Source organism: Aulonocara sp. 'chitande type north' Nkhata Bay, linkage group LG1, assembly GCF_057382095.1.
Source record: "Aulonocara sp. 'chitande type north' Nkhata Bay isolate Kocher_YH1m ecotype deep benthic linkage group LG1, A_spYH_male_GT1.1, whole genome shotgun sequence".
In the NCBI taxonomy this organism is placed as follows: domain Eukaryota; kingdom Metazoa; phylum Chordata; class Actinopteri; order Cichliformes; family Cichlidae; genus Aulonocara; species Aulonocara sp. 'chitande type north' Nkhata Bay.
This window is the reverse complement of record NC_141344.1, coordinates 6,048,932-6,070,852: the sequence shown is the minus strand read 5'-3', so window position 1 is coordinate 6,070,852 and position 21,921 is coordinate 6,048,932. Positions and strand designations below refer to the sequence as shown.

Genomic DNA, 21,921 nt, shown 5'->3' with positions numbered 1-21,921 from the left:
AAAGAAAATCTGCCTTTCGAAATGCCGCTCAGATCTTTGATGTTGCCAACTTTTGATTAAATATCGGCTCACACAACTTTTAAAGCTTAAATTTCCCGGCGGCCTCTGAAGGCACCAGCAGCCCAGCCGCTGTCAAGAGGAGAATCTCTTTTTCTTCTTTTATCTACGCGTGGTAAATGATGCCGCGCGCTGATTGGCTGTCGGCCGCTGACTTGTGCTCCATCCCGCAGGCCCACTCTCTCAGAGCCGAGCTGAATGCTCAGTCAGCGCTCCTCCCGGTGATCCCCGACACCGCTGGCCGCCGCTTCTCGCCACACACGCTCACACGCTTACACATACACACTCTCGTGTGTGCGCACCGCGTCTGCGCGCACCACCGGCTTCTGCAACTTTCCGACTTCACCTGAGCGAGCAAAGCAGGCGGACAGAACCACTAAACAATGCGTGCCAACTGCACTATGCGCTACCACAGGTTACTACTTTTGCGCTCATTTAGGAGGTAACGGAGGAGGTGTGAGCTTGCATGCCATCACCATGGATTGCCTTTTTCTTCTGTTATGGACTTTACCAATCCCGCTGGTCGGCTGCACCTCAGTCAAGCTACTCTCCACCCTCTTGTCCTGGAGTATTTTCAAGGCATGTTGCACTTACATACGAAAAATATATACGTGTGCACTTTTAAATTCAGCACATGCACGTGTAGTTTGCGAGAAAAAAACCAAACAAGCAGTTGTCTCTTATCAGCAAGACTAAATCAGCGACAAACTTGTCTAATCACATTCATTGCGGTGAAAAGTGATCCCAAATTAATCTCAAGTGCAACTCACATTTCAGTAGAGGAACTCGATATCCCCTTTTGGCTCCCAGTTTTCTGCTGCTTGTAACCTGTTGCTACCTGTCCATTTATGATTTTTTTCTTTCAGACGCTGCACATTTACTGCTCACAGGCCTCCCACACCGTTTCAGCCAGCTATTCTTCCAGCAACAGCCACGGATTAAATCATGGTGAGTGCTTGTCTTTTCACATCTGAGGATGTTTCTTCCAGCTGGCTGTATTCCATGTTTATAGGGAGAAAGTGAATAAAGTGAGATAAATGCCAACATTGAATCAGTTACTAGACCAGAGTGTTAAACAGTGAAGAATATTACTTGTTACACAGTGTGACATGACTACTGCTTATGTGGATGGAAATGATAGAAATGCTTGTTTACATGAACCAGTGAGTGCAGTACTTATTCAAAGACTCCCTTTTCTGTCCTCCGCTTTCCCGAATGTGATTTACATACTTTTGTTTACTCCCAGCACTTTTTCCAGAGGTATACTATAGAAAGGTTTGGATGCTGAAAATAACAATGATGAAAGAGAGATAGATGTTTGAATGAAAATGACACCTTGGTGACTCCACTGGCACATATAAGCAAGGAAGAAGACAGCACTCCCACTTGGTCAAATTATGCATATTCTAAATTATACTGAAAATTGTAGTTAAAACATGATGTCTTTGTGCTAAAGTATTTGACATCAGAATTTTTTGATGTAGTCTTTCTATCCCTTATCATCCCTTATCATCAGACTACGTATTTGTAACCCCTGTGGAAGTGGACTCTCAGGGAGCGTACCTGACCCATGATGTGACCAGGCGAAGCCATCGCGGCAAAAGGTCCTTGCCTCCTTCTCTGCACTATCGCCTCTCTGCCTTTGGGCATGACATGCACCTTCACCTGCATCCATCTTCTGTGGTTGGCCCTGGGTTCACTGTGCAGATGATCAGCTCAAATGGCATCACCACAGCAATGGATGATGCAAAGGTTCACAACTGCCTTTATCAGGGATTTATCCGTAACCAGTCGGCCTCCTCTGCAGCCATATCGACATGTTCTGGACTGGTAAGTGTCAGTAACCTCTGGCTGAGCTTTTGTTACATGAAAAACTGAGTCATTTTATGTTTTACCTCAATTATATGGTTTTATTCTTAAACTGATTACATGCTTCTACTTAGTTCAAGAAAGGCTGACAAAACACTTCTAAGTCAATTTAGATGATTTCACAACCCTAATGGGAATTTTTTTTTTCAGTTTCTGATAAGTTTGTGGAGCTAAAAGGCTGTCACACAGCAGATTTTGCACTCCACCCCTACCTCAAGTTCCATGCCTTTATTTGTCCTTGAATGCTTCGTGTCCTCTAGCATTCCAGCTGTTTTGATGCATCATTGTCAGACTTTGGTCATATCATGGGTGAACTGTAACATGACATCATTACCCATGAGTGTATGCATCAGTTTCGGTGCTTTGTCTGGAACTGCTTTGAACACAGGGAGGAGAGGACATAAGAGAAAGAATAAAAGGAAAAGAGCAGAAGAAGAGAGAAAAGTTACACTGCTACAGGACAGTACAGTGAAAAGGCCATAATTTAGTCAGGGATGTCATCACTTTTTCCTTGACCACTGTGTTACAGTGTAATTTTGGCCATTGCTCAGGGCAGTTTTCTTCAACCACTCGCCCAGTGGTGTACCTTGTAAGTAATGGTATAGGTCAACATTTAGGAAAAGGCATTACAGATTACAAGATAATATCAACACGGTCCTTGTGAGTTTTACTAAAGAAGATTCAGGACAGGGATAGCTCAGATAGCCTAGTTACTTTAGCACTCTGGAAAAATTTGCTTTGGAGATGCTCATATGGATCCTGCTGCTGTGTGATGCCACAGCTCTGTAATAAACTCAAGGGAGGGACTCCACAAACACAGCTGGATGCAACAATGTAAATCTTTTCATAAAGCATTAATTACCACCAAGTCAAAACAATGAAATCTGTCCATGTGCATATGCATACATCCACTAGTGGCATGCAGTGTGTGTCTTTTGTGCCTTTTGGTCATCTATAAGCTTCACTATTTTCTTTGGTTTATTAGATGTTTAAAAGATCACATTCAGTGTTTGACACATACCATACCAGCATGGACCAGATGGACATATTATACCCCCATAAATGCCATACTTACATTTATCATCTAAGCTCCATACCTCGTCTTACCTACTCCTCCTGCGCTTGCCCTCCTCTTTTGTCCTCTGTTTGCCCTCCCTCTACATCTCCTCTTGTTCACAGCAATTAAAGCCAGGGTGAAGTTTGAGCCGCCTGGCTGGCACTGCTAATCTTTGCATTGTCCCTTTCATTAGGCTAGCTCCCACTAACAATAAAACACCACTGACCCGTTCGCTTAAAAGAGCTGCGAGGACACAGTGTGATTGGGTTGTGATTGCATTTGAATGAGTTGGTACAAACACTTTGATCTATTTTTTACTCTTCTTGAACATTTGCAAGTTTTTGTTTTCCTCTTCAAGTCCGACCACTGGGCCACTGATGGATGTTTTGTTATCGTTATATTTCTAGCAGATAAACAGAGTTTTCTCCAAAATAAAATAATTAAGTAAGACACAATGACAAGTACACTGAAAAGATACTCTGGTACCAACCATTTACTCTGTCTCTTTGTAAAAATCAGTCTGTCTGTGTTAAATTGCTACGAGCTTTAGGACAATAAAGACATTTAACCCCTTCTTTTCATCTAGCCCTCTGCTTAGAAAATTTGGATTAGGTATAAATGAGGAAAGAGTCATTCAAGTGTGCTGACTGCACTGATGGGCTTGAGTAAAAGATTAAGGTGGGATTAAAGACATTGGTTGAAGGAAGAAAGGAAGAAAAAAAGAGGAAGACAAGGATACAAGAGAGAAAATGGAAAAGAGGGTAAAGTAATGAATGAAAAGTGAGCTGGGTCAGGTTGGGAGGCAGCACACGAGAGAAAGTGTTGTGCAAGAGTAATGTGAATTTATTGTCTGTGGTTCAAGCTCCCAGGGAGGCTGGATAGTCTCTTTATAGAGAGTTGGAGAGATGGGCTCTGTTTATGTCAAAGGGCTTTGGAGAAGAAATGAGGTGAGAAGAAGTGAGGTGGAGATAGGAAGAAAATCGTTTTCTCGTGCTTTGTTTCATTGTCTCCTTTCAACAGAAACAAGGAAATGGAAGAAAAGGGAAAAGACAGTGTCTGAAACAGAGCTGTGGACCTTGCGTTTTAATAAAAGCAGAGGTTTCAGCACCAGACCCCGGGCCAAATAAGGGCTGGGACATTTTCTTTTTTAAACAGATGGGAGTGGGATTCAACTGTTAAAATGAAGACCAGGGTGGTATTAAGAGCAGAGTGGGATAGCTGGATGAATGACTTGCATAGTGGGATTTTCTACTGTAAATCCTTATTAATTGAACATGGTGTTATTTGTTGGGTTTAATCACTTTCTCCATGACCTGTAAAAGCACCTTCTGTTCTTGAATGAACCAAAGTTGTCTGCCTCACTTTTGCATGAGAGATGAAAGGATGCCTCTTTAGATGTAATGCTCTCTGATTTGTAAGAGAAGTGGATGGTGTTGGGGGTTGGGGAGGGGTCTTCTCTCTTTCTTCTTTTGAAGGTTTCTCGTCTGAGGTCACTGTGCTGCTTGACCTAAATTTTCTATTCATTGGTGTATGTGGGGGTTGGTGGGACTTAACCTGAACTCTTAACAGGTCTTTACAATGTTCAAGTTCAGTGCTGCTCACCACCTGTGTGAGTCCAGAAAACAAATGATTTATAGCTCCCCTTTGTCTTTCTAGCACCTTCCCAGGATAGGAAACTCCTTACTGGGTAAGCACAGCAGATCTGAATTCTGTCCGGCCTGTACTATTCTCTGCCAACCCTTAGAAATACAACATTAACACATGATGCATCTTAAACCACAGTTAAAGTGGTTTGAAGTGGTTTAAGATGCATTGCCTTGTAGTAAATTTGCAGTACCTTGTGAAGTATATTGTGGTACATTTGTAAACATTTTCGACTTGAGCAGTGTGACTGCTCTAAATAGCATTGTTTGTGACTTGGCAGTGTTCAGAACTTAAATGTTTGAGCGTCAAATACACCCCCCATTAGGCTGGTTATATCAGATAGTGGTATAGCTGACCATGACCTTTACTACAACCTTTCCCAAGACCCAACAGGCCAGGTCAGAGTCAGCCTGAGCTCTCTGGTCTTCATTGGCTTAGGTCCAGATAAACTAATCCATTTTTTCTTCTCTAGGATTTCTATAGTTCATAAGTTGATGCAGCAAACATGCTACCCAATGACCTATTGTTTCTACTTGATAGTTAAAGCAGAAGAGGTAAAGTGTAGATGGCCATTATAGGACCATTTAGAGCTACGTCTGTCCGTTTTTGTCAGTTTTTAAAATAAAGACCATCAGACATGTACCCCACTATTTAAAGTGATATACTTTAAATGAGGCCTGTGTCCCAGGCTAAGCTAATATGTGTCCCAGGGAAGCCTTTTGCTAACAAGTAGGTAGTCGTGAAAATATCATATACCTTCATTTCCCACAGAGTATATTTTCTGCAATAACCTGAAGTCTCATGGGAAAAGCACCTTTGGATTTTTGTCATGGAACCAAGACATTTTGTCTCTATAACCGATGCACTGTTGAATTTCTGAATGGTCAAGTACTTGGGTGAAACCACATTGCACACTGACTTGAAGAACATTCTTGGTCAGTCAATTTATGCTACTGTGGTTGTATCCATTTGTGGAGTATTTGCCTATGGACCCTATGGACAAAGGTTTTCAGCCAATACAAACATGCTCCCAAGCAGTCCTGCAAACACTTTGTAAGTTATAACTTTGCTCTTCTTTGCGGCTGGTTGATGGACAAACAACAGCACAACCATAAGTAGACCACAGACAAGTAGTACTACATATTTTTGACACTGACCCCTTTTGACAGCTGATACTTTGTAGGTGGAGAGGCAGTCCAGAGCTGCCCACAGCTGTCAATGGACTGTCCACACACTACTGAGCCGTAATTTCCTCATAACATGTCTGTTAACCTCATGAATGAGACCTCTTGGATCTTTATTAGGGTTGTAATGATCCAGCAACCCCCCAGGTACCACAATTTATAGCTTAAAGATGTGTTTGAACAATCACGTGTTTGGAGACCACAGACTGGGACACAATGAAGGCTGCTTCTAACAGCTTGGACGAGTTTACGGACACTGTCACCTCCTATATCCACTTCTGTGAGGACAGCATTGTGCCATCACGCACCAGGGTGAGTTATAACAATGACAAACCCTGGTTTACCCCTAAACTCAAAAAGCTGTGGCTGGAAAAGAGTAAGGCGTTCAGAAGCGGAGACAGGGACTGCTACAGAGAGGCCAAGTACAGGTTCACTAAGGAAGTGGACATTGCCAAACATCAGCACTCTGAGAAGATGCAGCAGCAGATCTCAGAGAATGACTCGGCCTCTGTGTGGAAAGGTTTTAGGAATATCACAAACTACAAGCCTAAAACCCCCCACTCCACTGATGACTTGCTCTTAGCCAACACCCTTAACGACTTCTACTGTTGTTTTGACGAGCCATCAGGCAGCCTTCACACCTCCAACGACCCCAACAATAGAGGCACTTTGGACACTCATTCCCCCACCTCTCCCCCCTCCATAGAGCCATCACCACCTTCAAACTGTTCACCTGCAACACCCGCCCCCTCACCCCACACAAAAGAGGATTTCACACCACCTCCTCCGACCACAACTCTTCATATTCATGAAGCAGATGTGAGGAAGCAGTTTAGGAGTCTGAATGCTCGGAAAGCTCCCGGCCCAGACGGTGTGTCTCCTGCCACCCTCAGACACTGTGCAAACGAGCTGGCCCCAGTGTTTTCTGGCATCTTCAACTCCTCACTGCAGGCATGTCATGTGCCTGCCTGCTTCAAGTCCTCTACCATAATCCCTGTCCCCAAGAAACCTAGGATCACTGGACTAAATGACTACAGACCCGTGGCTCTGACATCTGTGGTCATGAAGTCATTTGAGCACCTAGTTCTCTCCCATCTCAAGACCCTCACGGCCCCCCTCCTGGACCCCCTGCAGTTTGCATATAGAGCCAACAGTTCTGTAGACGACGCCATCAACATGGCCCTACACTTCATCCTGCAGCATCTGGACTCCCCAGGAACCTACGCCAGGATCCTGTTTGTGGACTTCAGCTCTGCCTTCAACACCATCCTTCCAGACCATCTCCGAGGCAAGCTTTCCCAGATGAATGTGCCTGATCCCATCTGCCGGTGGATCACTGACTTCCTGACGGACAGGAAGCAGCACGTGAGGCTGGGAAAGAATGTCTCGGACTCCCGGACCATCAGCACCGGCTCCCCTCAGGGCGGTGTTCTTTCTCCTCTGCTCTTCTCCCTGTACACCAACTGCTGCACCTCCACCCACCAGTCTGTCAAGCTAATCAAGTTCGCAGATGACACCACCGTCATTGGGCTCATCTCTGACGGGGATGAGTCTGCCTACAGGAGGGAGGTTGAACGTCTGGTGTCTTGGTGCAGCCACAACAACCTGGTGCTGAATGCCCAGAAGACAGTGGAGATTATTGTGGACTTCAGGAAGCACACAGCCCCACTCCCCCCCATCATCCTGACTGACACCCCCATCACCTCTGTGGACTCATTCCGCTTCCTGGGTACCACCATCACCCAGGACCTGAAGTGGGAGCCCACCATCACCTCCGTCATCAAGAAAGCCCAGCAGAGGATGTACTTCCTGAGGCAGCTGAAGAAATTCAACCTGCCAACACGGACGATGATGCAATTCTACACTGCAATCATCGAGTCCATCCTCACCTCCTCCATCACCGTGTGGTACGCTGGAGCCACTATCAGGGACAAACAGAGACTGCAGCGTGTTGTGCGCTCTGCTGAGAAGGTGATTGGCTGCAGACTCCCATCTCTGCAGGACCTGTACACCTCCAGGACACTGCGGCGTGCAGCCCGGATCTCAGCTGACCCTTCTCACCCTGGACACAGTCTGTTTGACCTGCTCCCCTCAGGCAGGAGGCTCCGGTCCATTCGCACCAGAACCTCTCGCCACAAGAACAGTTTCTTCCCCTCTGCTGTTGGACACATGAACAATAACCACATGACTGTCCCCGCCACTAACATATGACCCTACGCTGTGTCACTGCATCATTTCATGTCTGGCACTGATCACCACCTGCACTCATGTATATATCTTTCTACGTAGCACTCATAATTCCTATTCTCATGTATATATCTCATGTATATCTCATGCATATATCTTTCTTTCTACATAGCACTTTAATTCTTATTGTCTGCACTGAAGCACCGCAGTAATTTCCTAATGTTGTAAACCTCAACATCTGGCAATAAACCCATTCTGATTCTGATTCTGATTCTGAGAGTAAAAACATTAAACAAAGTGTCAATACACACCTCCTCTGTCTTTCCTCCATTCACTTTCATCCTTTCAGGAAGGTCAAACTCAGTGTTTGATAGCCATCGTTGACACAGCTCTGAGGCTTGTGGCAAGCACCGGTGACTGTTGTAAGAGGAGAGCTGAACTTACACCCTCTGTTCAACTCCACCAGGCGTGGGACTCCCTGTGGCGTGAAGAAGATGCTTGCTCTTTTCCCAGGCGTTGTTATTGATGCTGGATGTACTTTGTTGTTGTTGAACACTTCACACTGTGAATATATGAGAGGTTGAGCTTCATTTCTTTTTGTGAAAATGTGACATCGTCTCTTGCTAAATTTTTACTGACATCAAATTCCAGTCAAGAGTTGGTTGTTTTTTTTATTGAATAGTGATGATTTAAAAATTAGTCCTACCCAAAGATGTTGTGTGGGAAAATAAACCTGAAAATGACACTATTTAGCCAAACAGGACATTGAAGTGCTTGCTTGCGCTGAATATTCAACATATTGTAATCCTGTTAGACTCCTAATGGGGCTGAGACAGCATATGATTACTCATCCACAGGGTTGGAATGTAGACAATATATGATGTGTGCTGCCAATCCCTTAGGCTTTTGGAGAGTTAAAGTGACACTTGAATGACCGATTTCCGGACAACTTTTGGGCTATTTGTACCTGTCCATTATCTGTAAAGCCCAGCAAATTGGAACATCTTCCCACTACAACATACTTCCCTGGCTTGGCCATAATTCAGCGACTGGGCCGGGCCACAGAGGAGCTCAGATCTTGGCGCTACACGAGTAGAGTGGCCCGGAGCTTTTTCCCTGGTGGTCTGGATGCTGACAGTGATGTAGTGCCCGCTGTTAGATGCCAGCAGGAGAGGGGGGTCAGGCTCTCAGCATGGGTGTGGGATGGTGTGTGTGTGCGCTTGTACGTCCTTTCTATGCTGTGCAAGGTCTTTCTCACACAAGACTAATGGCCACTGTTGAAGTGCTCAAGTGGATGCTGCAACTTCTACAAACAGAGGCCATACATCAAATCTGACCTACTGTTGTCACCACTGCAGCACATTGACTGGTGCTGCTGTAAAACAGTCCAAATCTGCAGAAAACTTAGAACTGCCTCGTTAATAGAGTAATGAGCAGTAAATAAAACCCTTTTCAGATATCATCACAGATAAACCAGTTAAAGTAACATGACTCACTTTTGCATTTATGTTCCTCAAAACTTCATTAAGACTCATGACATACACCTTTAATGGAGAGAGCTATGATATAGGTGTGATATTTGTAATACCTGTGAGTTTGGATGTCAGCATGTTGTAATCTTTTGCATGCCTGTCTGGTCGTACAACTGCATGCAGTTCAAACTTGCGCTATGCTAAAAGTGATTTGTAAATGCTGTTGCTGTTGGGACTTATACAGAGTCTTTGAATCGATTTGAATTACACTCCTGCCTCATTTGCAACACAGTAGTGCTATATTAGTTAGTAAAAGTGCTAAAGCTGCACTGTAACCCACTTATAGAGAGTAATGGCACGTTGAAAGAGGACATTTCCATTTTTATGGACTGGTGTGGGAGTAGCCCTCCTGTTCCCTGCTGTGTCTACATGGGATAATTGAGCGAGCCCATGCCCAAGGGCTCCAACCGACAAAAGACTCAACCAACACCATCAGTTTCTCACTCTGTGTGTGCCCACCTCTTCTCTGTTCCATAGACATGCTCAGAGGGTGTCAGTAGGTTGTTCAAAGGCAATTAGTGTGGGTAAACAAGGGCTGCGTGACCTCAGGCTATTGACACATTGTGATTCTAATGAGCTGTACATGAAGAGAGTTATCCATATATGCTATCACTAATAAGAGTGTTTGTAAATAGTCCAGGTCCAATTCAGTGATAGTAATTTTTTTAAATAAGAAAACTCCACTGTGCTGGGAAATACAGTCATTTGAAAGTAAACATAGAGAAATTCAACCAATGTTCCGCCCTGTCATTGCTGCTTGGCTCTTTTCTTCTTTTGATCCCAGTTCCGAAATTAACATGTCTTCTTTACCCATTTCTTACCCCATTTTAAACACACATAATTCACATAAGCAGACTATAATTACTCAGATTGTGATTCTATTGAATTAGTTAGATGCCTGAGGGCTCTCCTTTGCTCCTGTGTGATTTTTTTCCCCCTCTTCGCCACACACACTGTGTTCACGTGATTCTTTGCTGAGCTGGAGTGCAGATGTGCTTTAGAGCTCAGTAATCACCGGCTTGGGGCTTCTCACCGCTCGTCCCAAGTCTTAAACAGCATGTAAGCACTTACTCATTTGCCTTATAATATCATGGTAGGGAACTTTAAAAGAGGCTGCAGTTTATACAGAGACAAGCTAAAGTTGCCGTCTACCATGACAGTTGTGCTGCTAAAGAAACAGTGCTTGTGCTTGTGCTGACTTTATCCAAGGAAATGAAGACGTTTTTCTCATGTACGAAATAGCGACTTTGCTGACTGAAGGTGACTTTGTTGAACCTGTAATCTGACTGTGACGTAATGAGAAATGTGTGAATGTGGGGTGAAAACTAAAGTGGTGTTTAGCAGAGAGTGCTCATCCCTTTAATCTAGTAAGGTCTTACAAGTGTTAATGTAGAGAGATAAGTAGAGGTCTTCTCTATCAACTTTACAGGTGGCCTTTCTGTGGTCTTTGAAGATTGTGCCTGAAAAAGAATCAGCTTATCTATCATTTCATCTGTAAATCTATAGATGAGTACAAGAGTAGTGTGCTTTTCTCAAATGGTACTGGCATTTTGAGTAATGTTATGCTTCCCTCAACACAATAAAGATGTCAGAGTGGTCAAGTCAACAAATGCTGAGGTAGTGCAACTTTTAGTCTTTATTGTGCCTGAAGAACTAGAAGAACTGGGTCAAATAATGCAAGATCAATCATAGGTTAGATTTAGTTTTTCATAGCATGTTTTTCATGCTTTATCACTTTACTGAATAAGACACTATAGCACAAGTGCTTTGGGTGGCGAGTAAGATTTGAAAGCATTACGCTCTGATTTTATGACTGTATGTGTAATCCTAGATAACTAAGCTGTTGCCATTTTCACACATCCAGAAGGGTTCAAATCTGACACTAATCGATTGATGTTACATACAAGGCAGGAAGCTTATCTTTATCTAATCTGATTAGTCTAACTTGGCCTTATGACAGCTGCAAAGGTTACATTCTTGAAATAGTCACTCTTACAACTACATGAAAAAGTAAATAAAACATGCTTGATGCATATACCTAGAATTGTTTACGGATTAAAAGATGAGAAATGCTCATGTGAGTGAAAATTGGTAACCTGGAAAATGGACCAAAAAAAGACTTTGCTTCAGTGTTATTCTGCCCACTGCTCATACACTGGCCTGCTTGTAGATTCCAACTAATCTCATAAAGTTTGCATTTTGTGATGATGTCAAGAACACCAAGCAAAAATTTTGTAGGCGTTGGCAAAGCTTTACAAATATGAAACCACCGCGGATCAAAAATTCATAATAGAAAGGGAGAAAAAAATGGCCTGTGTTACAGTTGGAGGTGTCTTTTCTTATTGTGGTCTATGGGAAAATTCTTTTTCAGCTGCAGAAGAGTTTTGGGCAGAAAAAGACAACTGGGAAAATTTTGGCAACAAAACAGACTTTCAGTGTTATATCCAGCTTTTTAATATATCCATTATTACACCAATAGAGGTTTGTGGGGTGTCAGGGGAGGTAGACTCTCCCCAGTATTACGAACTTAGCCAAACATCCGTAATTTAGCAAAACAAAGTCCTTACTCGTCCAAAGCACCATCGAACATTCTTTTCAATAAAAACCTGAGAGCTAGCAGAAAAGCAGGTTGAGCAGAGGAAAATGGGAATTTGAGTGTGAGCAAATGAGCTTTGAGCATGATCCCACCATATTAAAGCACACTCAGCTTCAGTGTGTAAACACGCAGTAATCTTCTCTGACCTCTCACCTTGTCATTGCGCTTGAAAAGCCTATTTATGCTCTGCTTACTTAGTGCTCACGCCTTGCAACATACTCCTTTGTGTATGCGGTGTTGGCAGCTGTGTCCAACATTAAGAGTCCACTATAACGTCATACTTTGGTATTCACTAAAACACAAAACATGCTGACAAAAGAAAGTTCAATCTATACATTGAGATAAAAACACAAGCAGACACAGAACCATATTTTAACCATTGTTGCAGATGGAATTCGTTTCCTGTCATTATCATCACAGACTCTTCCATCTGCTATCTGCTGGAAAAGAAAGTGGAGAGCTGGCAGATTTGGTGACGCAGCTATAGAGAGAGAGAAACAGAGCACAAGCAGGGATGTGAGTTTTGCACTAATCAAGTTCAGATCTTTGTGTTTCTTTAATTTTAATGTAGGATTCTTATGGTTACAAAGTTACTTGTCATCTCATGGTGACTTTATATCATGAATTGGTTTACATTGCTTTGCATTGTAAGGTAAGGGCTTTACATTATTATAAAGAGACCTTTCATCTGTAACATTATGGCATTCTGAATGCTTCAGTGGGGGAAAATGTGAAATTATGTTTTACTCATGATTAAAGTGTTATCATTTAATTGAAGGAGAAAAAAAGATAAATAATAAATAAATAAGTGTTTCATCTTTAAAGAGGAATATTTGATTAGGTGTATGTTTTTGCAGGCCAGGTATGTGCTGAATGCCAGGCAGATGAAAAGATGGGTAAACGAGAGGCGACAGCGGTGTGTGCTGATTGGACACACCTCCTTTGACCTTCTCTAGCTCTGTTTTGAATTCCAAACTATTTTAGGAAGCCACAGTCAATTTTTGCCAAGGGCATTTTCTCTCTCTTAATTCATTTCTTTGAGTTGATATATTTTATTCATGACCCAGAGAGAAATTTTCTTTCCACAATGTGTTCGCAGTGCAACACAGCTGGAGCAAGTAGTCGTGGAGTAGCTAGCATAAGGTTTGTTTTGGCATGTATTGATATGCTGGGCTTCAAACTATTGAGATTGCAGAACAAAACTCCCAGCCACTGGACCATGTGGACATTACATATAGTCAAGATAATAAAATTTGACAGTTAGCTTCCTGTAAAACTTCACGTTGCACCAAGATTGATGGAAGACGTAGAAGATTTATGGACAGTTGGGCGATCAACTGGGAGCTGGATGGTTATAGAGATGGATGGTTCGATGGATGAATAGATGGGCTTGATGATGGCAGTCTGCCACATATCCAGGCACTGTTTTCACAACAAGAGCCTCACCATGGCTTCCCTTTTGTCCAGCCTCTGTTTATTTTGCCACCTGCTAGTCTGGGCGGAATGGGGTCAGTTCAACAGGAGCAGGGCACTGTCACTCTCTCTCTCGCTAGTTCTCTCTGTCTCTCTGTCTCACGCACGCACGCACGCACGCACGCACGCACGCACGCACGCACGCACGCACGCACGCACACACACACACATGGTGAGTTAGATGACACACAAAAAGGCCATAGGTCACTGGGTCAGCGAGTGTATTGCAGTGAGTGTGCGCCTGATTGATTGCACAGCTATTCTGTGTACATTTGTAGAGTTGCAGAGTGAATTAGGTAGAATACCGTGGTCAGACGGAATGTTTAAGGTTCAGTAGCTTGATCTCTCGTTCTGAGGCCGGTTAAGACTACTCGATTAAAACTGCACGCCAAAACACTGCGTTGACATTATTATGGCAGGCAGGACAATTGGATTGGGTTCATAATGTGTTTCGGGAGGAACCCTGCAAACAAAGCCTGTCAAGCATCCTAACATTTTTAGTTTTTCTCCAGCCATTTCCAGCACTAAAAGATCTCTTTTTTTCTTGGATTTATTCTCTTTCTTACTTGACTTCCATTATCTTAATCAGTTCCAAAAATATTTCTTGTTAGACTTGAATTGAATGAACAATAAACTTTTGAGAAAACACACAGTACACTGGACAAATAATATATCAAAAACAAACCCAGGAAGAAATCAAATGCTGGCAGTGATATGACAATGTCAGCAAGAAGTGCTGCAATGTAGTCTGTTTTCAGTAAATTATATTTTGAAGTAAGGCTCTAACCATGAGTGATCTCATTTTAGTTGCGCACACAGTTTAGATTTTGTTGAAATCAATTAAAAACAAATCCCAGTTTTTAAAAATCCCCCCACCAGTAATTTCACGGTGTTCTGTCTTCCAATTAAATAAGACCTTTTCTCTCCTTAACATCTGTAAACTCTTAGAGTGCACATCTGCCTAATGTTAGGATAGAGTTTGGGTTCGAAGAATGAGTGAGGTTGTGGTGGGTGGATCTTGAGGTGATATGTGTGATACAGTAGAAAGGATTTCTAGAAACAGCTGCTTTAGCTACACTGAGGCTTTGACAAAGCTTGGCAGTGTGGACTCAAATACCATTGTAGAGGTGATTTGTGTGTACACTTTGTAAAATACAGTTCAAATCTGTCAAATATGTTTTGTCTTAACTCTTATTATATAGTTTATCTAGAAGAATTTTCTTGTAACCCTTTCTACTTATTGTGATCGACTTTTTTGTGTGTTTTGCAGTCAGGGTTGATCCGTGTGTCTCAGGAGGAGTATTTGATCGCCCCTCTACCCCAACATCTGGCCAGACAACACAACTACAGTGCCCCCAATGGTCATCACCCGCATGTACTGTACAAGCGCTCAGCAGAGCACATTGTCCACAGAAGATCCAGAAGCCCCTCTGACGTCAGTTCTTCTAGACCTGGCAACCCTTACCTTCATGATTATCATCAACAGCAGCAGCATCATGACAACCAGCATGGAAAGCTGCAGAGGCAACACTTCTGTGGACGCCGCAAGCAATGTATGTAAGGGAACCTTTAATTCCTTTCCTTTATTATATGTATATATCTCTCTATCTAGAGATAGAGATAGAGAGATATGGTGTGTAACATCTGGTAGACAATCATTTCTATCCTTTACATCTATTCAGCTATTCAACGTTTTCATAACACAAGTTTCATCTTACCATTAAACTGCGTGGCTTCCATATGTACAGAATATTTATGTGCTGCATGTTAAATAGGACACTTTTACAGTCTTAACTTCTTAAACATTACTGCTGTTGTATTTAAAATGTACAGTTCAAGGTGAAGGAAATATCCATTCTTTCTGCCAGCCACATACTGTCCAGTTTTGAAACTAAACAGTTAAATACAAGATGTGAACTGTCATGTAAAGAACCTGTGTCTTAATCTCCTGTTATTTATTCTGAGCTTTCATGTTACTACACACTAACTCATTGGCTCAACTAACTGATTATGTTTTATTACTATCATCTTTAATTAAACATTATGTTTGATTCTGTTCAGAGTTTACTCTGGCAGGATAAAGAAGGCTCTGATAAAACAAGTGAAACCAACATGGAATGCTAAATAATAATCTAATATAGTACCTCATTTTGAAACAAAAAACATCACCATAGAGGTTTATAACACTTTATAATAACAGGTTTTAACGTATGTGTATGTGCTGTGGGTTCAGAAAGTCTGATTCTGATATTTCTGATTCTGCTCTATTTTAAAGTCAGTAATCAAAAAGAAAAGATCAGAATTCCTGAAGTTGTATCTTTCCGCTGAAGCAGCATTTACTAAGGTGAATTTGATCTGCTCAGCAAAGGCTTGTAAGTAAATCAACCTGCAGCCGTCATTCACCTGCTATACTGAATGCTTTTTAAGTAACATTGTGAGACTGGACAACACGGCACCAGATCCATGTGAAATTGTCACAAGTCAAATTATTCCAAGCAAGGAGGTTCTTTTCCAGTGTCAAATTGTGTCTAGACTGAAGGTTTCTGAGGGGGAAGCGCATTACACTCTAAAATGCTGCGTGGAAACTGGATCAGTTGTATCTAAAACACAATCAGGCAGACCAAATGTGACTACATTAATACATCAAACATTGTTCACTGGGAGATAGAAAAGCTAAATCTAATAATAGTTGCAGAATTCGCTAAATAAAGAAAGCAAGACTGCAGTCAGCAAAAGTATTGTTCTAAGAAAAGCTGTGTAGTCGTAGTCTCAAATGATTAAAAGGGTCTCTAAAGTGCATGTCAGGATGGGAAATAAGGCCAAAGACTTGAAGTGGGCTAGAACTTTGCAGCTTTCACAATGAATGATTATAGAAGATTTAATTTTCTAATAAAGTCTGAGATTTGTGGATAAAAAAGAAATAAAGATAAAAATAAAGAAGAAATGATACTACAGTATCGACTCCACCATGAAACACAGTCTGGCAGTATATTGGCAGTATATTGTGACAAAGTTGCTGTACACCCATCATTATTCTGCTCCATAATGTAGCAGAATAATGACTTTGTTCAGACCCCAAAGCCTAAAAAAAGCCTGTGTGCATGTTATCCTAAAAGTAAGATGAAATCATACCACATCTGTAATTCAGTTTTCCAGGGATTCAGCTTTTCATTCAAATTGTTATGCTGCATTCACTGGTGTATTCAGACTTTTTGATCTTACTGTACATATATTATGATGATTTATGTCTGTATTAAATATTTGAGAACACTCAATTTCAGTGCATTATATGTTTATCAGCATGCATTTCAAGTTGTTGTGTCCAGCTAAAAGTGCAACACTAGCCTGAAGCTACTGAACCCTTAGGCTTTTTAACAATTGTTTTTTTAGTGATGATAGGAAGCAGCATGGGGAGTGAATTTCCTGTCCTTTCAACACCAGAGCACGCACTTTTAACACCTGGCACGAGCCAGGACAAAGAGTTGATTCATTTGACCCTCACTGCCAAGTTTTCTATCTCTGAGTATCATTGTCTGTCTCCTTCATGCTGTCTCCCTCTTTCTGTGTCTCTCCTCCCTTCCTTTTTGCCTCTCCCTTTTTGCCCTCCTAGACGCACCCAAGCCTCCTGCTGAGGACCGCTTTATCATGCCTGATGAGTTTGCGGTACCTGAGGTGGAAGGTCCAGGGAGGGAAAAAAGATCACCCATTTCCAACAGGGTGGGAGGTCTGAATGTGGAGACCCTGGTTGTGGCAGACAGGAAGATGCTGGAGAAACATGGCAGGGAGAATGTCACCACCTACGTCCTCACCGTTATGAATATGGTAGGGCTGAAAAAGACAAGGGAGTGGAAGTGTTGGAAAGACAAGGTGTGACAGAACATATGAGGTAGCAATCGTTCAATTACAGATAGGAAATCTGTCGAAATTTTGTGTTTCTCAAAGCTCTTGTTCATTTACCTAACATAGCAGGATCTCAGCAGATCAGTATTTCCTGCGAGGCAAGACACAAGTGCTAAGCTAACTTTATAAGCATTCAAATTTGCAACGTTTCTCCAGAGAAAAGTGCAAAAACGTTGCTAACCCTTTATGTTTGTGATATTTGTTTGATTGCAACTTTGAATGCAACTTTTTGCCACTTTCCTCTGTTTAAAAAATAAACAAGTTAATTTTAAGTGTGAACTAGGATATGTCAAAATAAATGAAGGAGGACTACTTCCAAATTCTTTAAATTCACATCAGATCATCAGATCATCACCTGGACGGCTGAAACTTGGAGACAGTTGGGTGTTTCAACAGAAGAATGATCCCAAACACACATCAGAAATGGTTTTAGATTGGATAATGAAAGTTAAGATTAAGCTTCTGGAATGCCGTCACAAATTACCATGACACTCATACCAATGGTGACTGAATGTGAACGTCTGACTACAACTCTTAGTGGACACAAATCCTCACTCAATCATTTTATGTTTCTCCCCAAAGAAGAATGGTTTCAACGCATGCCTATGTAATGACACTATCAGTGGTTCAGGTCCACCTTTAGAGACTTTGTTGCACACATACATAATCCTTTTATCCCTATATTTTCTGCAAAAATGTTACCAATAAGTATTTTCAACTAATCTACAGGTTTCCAGCCTTTTCAAAGATGGCACCATTGGGAATGATATCAACATTGTGGTGGTTAGCTTGTTGCTGCTGGAGCAGGACCCTGTAAGTAGATTTACACTAACTCCTTGCCTGACTGTGCTGCTTTTAACTTGACACTGATTAAAATACCCATGGCTGTGTTCTAAATCTCAATTGTTCTCTCTACAATTCCAGTTGGGCTTGACCATAAATCATCACGCTGACCAGTCCCTCAACAGTTTCTGTCAATGGCAGTCAGGCCTTGTGGGGAAAGGTGGTAAACGGCACGATCATGCTGTTCTCCTCACTGGACTGGACATTTGTTCCTGGAAGAACGAGCCCTGTGACACTCTGGGTGAGATAGGGCTTAGCTCACTTTAACAAGCCAAAGATCTTTTTTTTCTTTTTTTAAAGACGCATGTGAAAAGCAACAGTGTGACTTTGTCTGGACCACTGACAACTAAGAACCCCTTGCATTGCTAAATGTTGTCACATTTTGGTTAACAACAGCCTAGATGCGATGCTGTGGGTGCAAACATTATAACAGGGCTGACAGGTGAAGCGAAAATAGTTGTCAAGAGATAGACTGGCAGTCATTTGTCACTATGAGCAAACCCTATATTTTACTAGAGTATTAAGCTGTGCCATAAAAAACTAGTGACAGTATGAATGCAGACACATGCAGAAGGAGAAGGGGGTTGATATGCAAGAAAGTCAACAGATTGAAGTATAAGCACCAACTTGAGCTGTCACTTCAGGCAAAAACAGCTCATTAAAAATATCCTGCCAAAGCTGTCTGTAACAAAAAAAGGTAGGGTCTAACCAAAAATATTTTAACTAAATGAAAAACAAAGCTGAACCATTAATGTTAATGTTTAAAATCTGTCTCTTTTATTCTAATGGCTCAGTCATCCTGGACTAACAATAGGACAGCAACTTCCTTACAATTAGTTACAAATAGTTATGACCACCAACTGGTCACCCAGAGGTTGAGCATACTCACCTTCAACCTCAATATTTGTCCTAAATTTATGTTCCAAATCTTCAAGGTTCTCGCTGGACTCTCCTTTATTATAAGGGGTCAACATAGCAGGTAGCTTGATTCCCTTCCTGGCACAATACCAAAGGGAATTTCTGTTTAATGGGAAATTAAACAGAAATTCCCCATTTTTGAAGCAACCATTTTAAAGGCAGCTGCTCACAGTTGTAATAATTTGCATGTATCCAACCAATGTTCTCTAAACTGAGACTAACAAGCTATGTTTGACAACTAAATATTGACGTTGGTTATTATATTTTTGGGCCCATTGGAAGAAATTGCTTCCTGAAAATTAGAAACCCCAAGTAAAGATTCCTCATCAGCTTATCAGTTACAGAAAAATCTCACATCTGGGTAGTTAGTCACTGTGCTGGTGCTATCTGCTACACAGTTAACAGTAGTCCTCTGTGTTGATTGCTAACAAAGTCTAAGAACTAATTTAGACTAAACTGGGCAGGACATCTGAGGTTACATTTGGCAGTTCTGTGAGATTCCCCTTCCAGGCAAGCACGTGTGTGAAGATACATGTGTGGCACATATTTGTTGTCTTTACAAACTGTCAGAACAGATTGTGCGCTCAGTGTAAGAGAACAAGAATATGATACAGATTTGGGGTTTTATCTTGCTTGTTTTTGAATTTTCAAGTAGCCCAGATTTTCAAATAACTTTTCTCTCCTTGTTGTATCTGCAGGTTTTGCCCCCATCAGTGGCATGTGCAGTAAGTACAGGAGTTGTACGATCAATGAGGATACAGGACTTGGCTTGGCTTTCACCATTGCACATGAGTCTGGACATAAGTATGTTTAGAAGAAAGAGCAGCAGACTGTCTCAGAATGTAATGTCATTTTGGAAGGGGCAGCCTAATTGCCTTTATGCTGTCTGTGGATGTAGTTTGTGTTGAAGTGACAGATGTGGTCTGATTTAAACAAACACACTCTGAAATAAGAGCATTACGTTAGACCCCTACTTCATCCACTCCATGACATTTTATGGGAGAATAATGGAAACTACCTAAGGCAGTGCAGCTCTGTGTTTATATTTATACGTTACCGGTGGGACTGGAGGCAGTTTATTTTTGATATGTGTAGATGTCATGTTGCGGTAAAACTCTTCTGTGTGCCTCATATGTTCTTAAAACAAACTATGAATTAAATGTATTCACCTGGGTAATAATATCCTAAAGCTATTAATCACTGACAATTTGAAAACGGCATAAGTGTCAAACATATGACATGGTAATGAATCAAAGAAGGGAGAAAATGTTGCAATGTATGAAGCAAACTGTTACAACAAATTGAATGACATCAGCAGGGTCTTTACATAGAAATCTATCAGAATGAGTGAAATCAAGCCAATTTAAAGAATTCATGTTCATTTTCTTTAAAATCCTGTAACATTTTATAATTTGTCTCAGTATCAAAATGTGAATTATCATTATCATAAACTTCCCCTTTACTCACAAACAGCTTACAATACATGCAAGTCCATGTATTTACCGTATATCTCATTGCGACTGAAGTCTCTTATCTTCATTTTCTGTAGTTTTGGTATGATCCATGATGGGGAGGGAAACCCTTGCCGTAAGACTGAGGGTAACATTATGTCCCCTACTCTCGCTGGTAACAATGGAGTCTTTTCCTGGTCCACCTGCAGTCGGCAGTACCTTAGCCGCTTTCTTGGGTAAGCCCAGTTAATGCAGATTGTTAAAATTACCAGTCATGCATTTGGCTTTCCTCCTTACTGACACAGGTACTGTTCTGTGTTCACCAGAACAGCCCAGGCATCCTGTTTAGTGGATGAACCCAAGCAGATCGGTCAGTACAAGTATCCCGAAGAGCTTCCCGGGCAGCTTTATGGAGCAGACACACAGTGCAAATGGCAGTTTGGCTCCAAAGCCAAACTATGCAGTCTTGATTTCGTCAAGGTAAAGTAATCACCTAATTTGTCAGAATTATTCGATCTCCATTTCCTTTTTTTCCCCCAACATGTTGCAACTGCAAAAACAGTTGTAACATGCGGTGCACACGATGCTGAGTTACTGGGGGAATTAAAAAACAACAACATATTTTTTCTGGCTTTAACGATTGTGATTTATTATATCTTTCATTTGATAACAGCCCAGACCAGGAAACAAACAACAGTTCCTTACACTAAAGAAAGAAGTGTTAACCATGGTTGTATTTCTACATGGACCAACAGTCCTTAATCATTTACTTTTCACATGTTTCTTTGCCAACACTGAGAATCGCTACAGTTCCTTGTAGTGAGAAGGGGGCACCCCTGGACCATATAGGAGCTGGAATTTATCTGCTTTACAGACTTAATGATCCAGTGCTAAACTGGCACTTTATTAACTAGCACAATCTTTACATCAGCAACCTTAACCCCCCCCACACACACACATTTGACCTTCATTAAAATGCATTCCATCATTTGAATGGGTCCCTATACCACCACCCCAGTCTGCATCAAACCCTTGTTGTTTTGGTATAAGGCTTTATGCTAGGTGCATTCAGTGATGTTGATTCACATGTAAATTTTATTTAAAATGCCTCAAGCTTTTCTTCTTGCATGGCTGTAATTGCTGGGAAATTGACTTTGCCAAGTCGTATATATGGCATTAGCCCACATGACGACGCCTTGGCTGTTCACGA

The 21,921-nt window shown here is 41.7% G+C and overlaps 1 protein-coding gene across 3 annotated transcripts in view; it reads left to right on the top strand.

Annotated features, from left to right (window-relative positions):
- The first annotated feature begins 262 nt into the window (after positions 1–262).
- adamts18 (ADAM metallopeptidase with thrombospondin type 1 motif, 18) overlaps positions 263–21,921 on the top strand; it is a 55,583-nt gene continuing 33,924 nt past the window's right edge. For 2 of the 3 annotated variants that reach the window (XM_086305207.1, XM_086305150.1), the window contains exons 1-10: positions 263–636; positions 924–1,005; positions 1,574–1,887; positions 14,870–15,152; positions 17,210–17,421; positions 18,229–18,312; positions 18,424–18,583; positions 19,959–20,064; positions 20,810–20,947; positions 21,038–21,191. In XM_086305207.1, coding sequence (XP_086161333.1) covers positions 535–636; positions 924–1,005; positions 1,574–1,887; positions 14,870–15,152; positions 17,210–17,421; positions 18,229–18,312; positions 18,424–18,583; positions 19,959–20,064; positions 20,810–20,947; positions 21,038–21,191 — 1,635 coding nt within the window. In that variant the 5' untranslated portion in view covers positions 263–534. Of the gene's footprint in view, positions 637–923; positions 1,006–1,573; positions 1,888–14,869; positions 15,157–17,209; positions 17,422–18,228; positions 18,313–18,423; positions 18,584–19,958; positions 20,065–20,809; positions 20,948–21,037; positions 21,192–21,921 lie in introns of those variants that run through there. The other variant, XM_086305254.1, reaches the window with a different exon arrangement.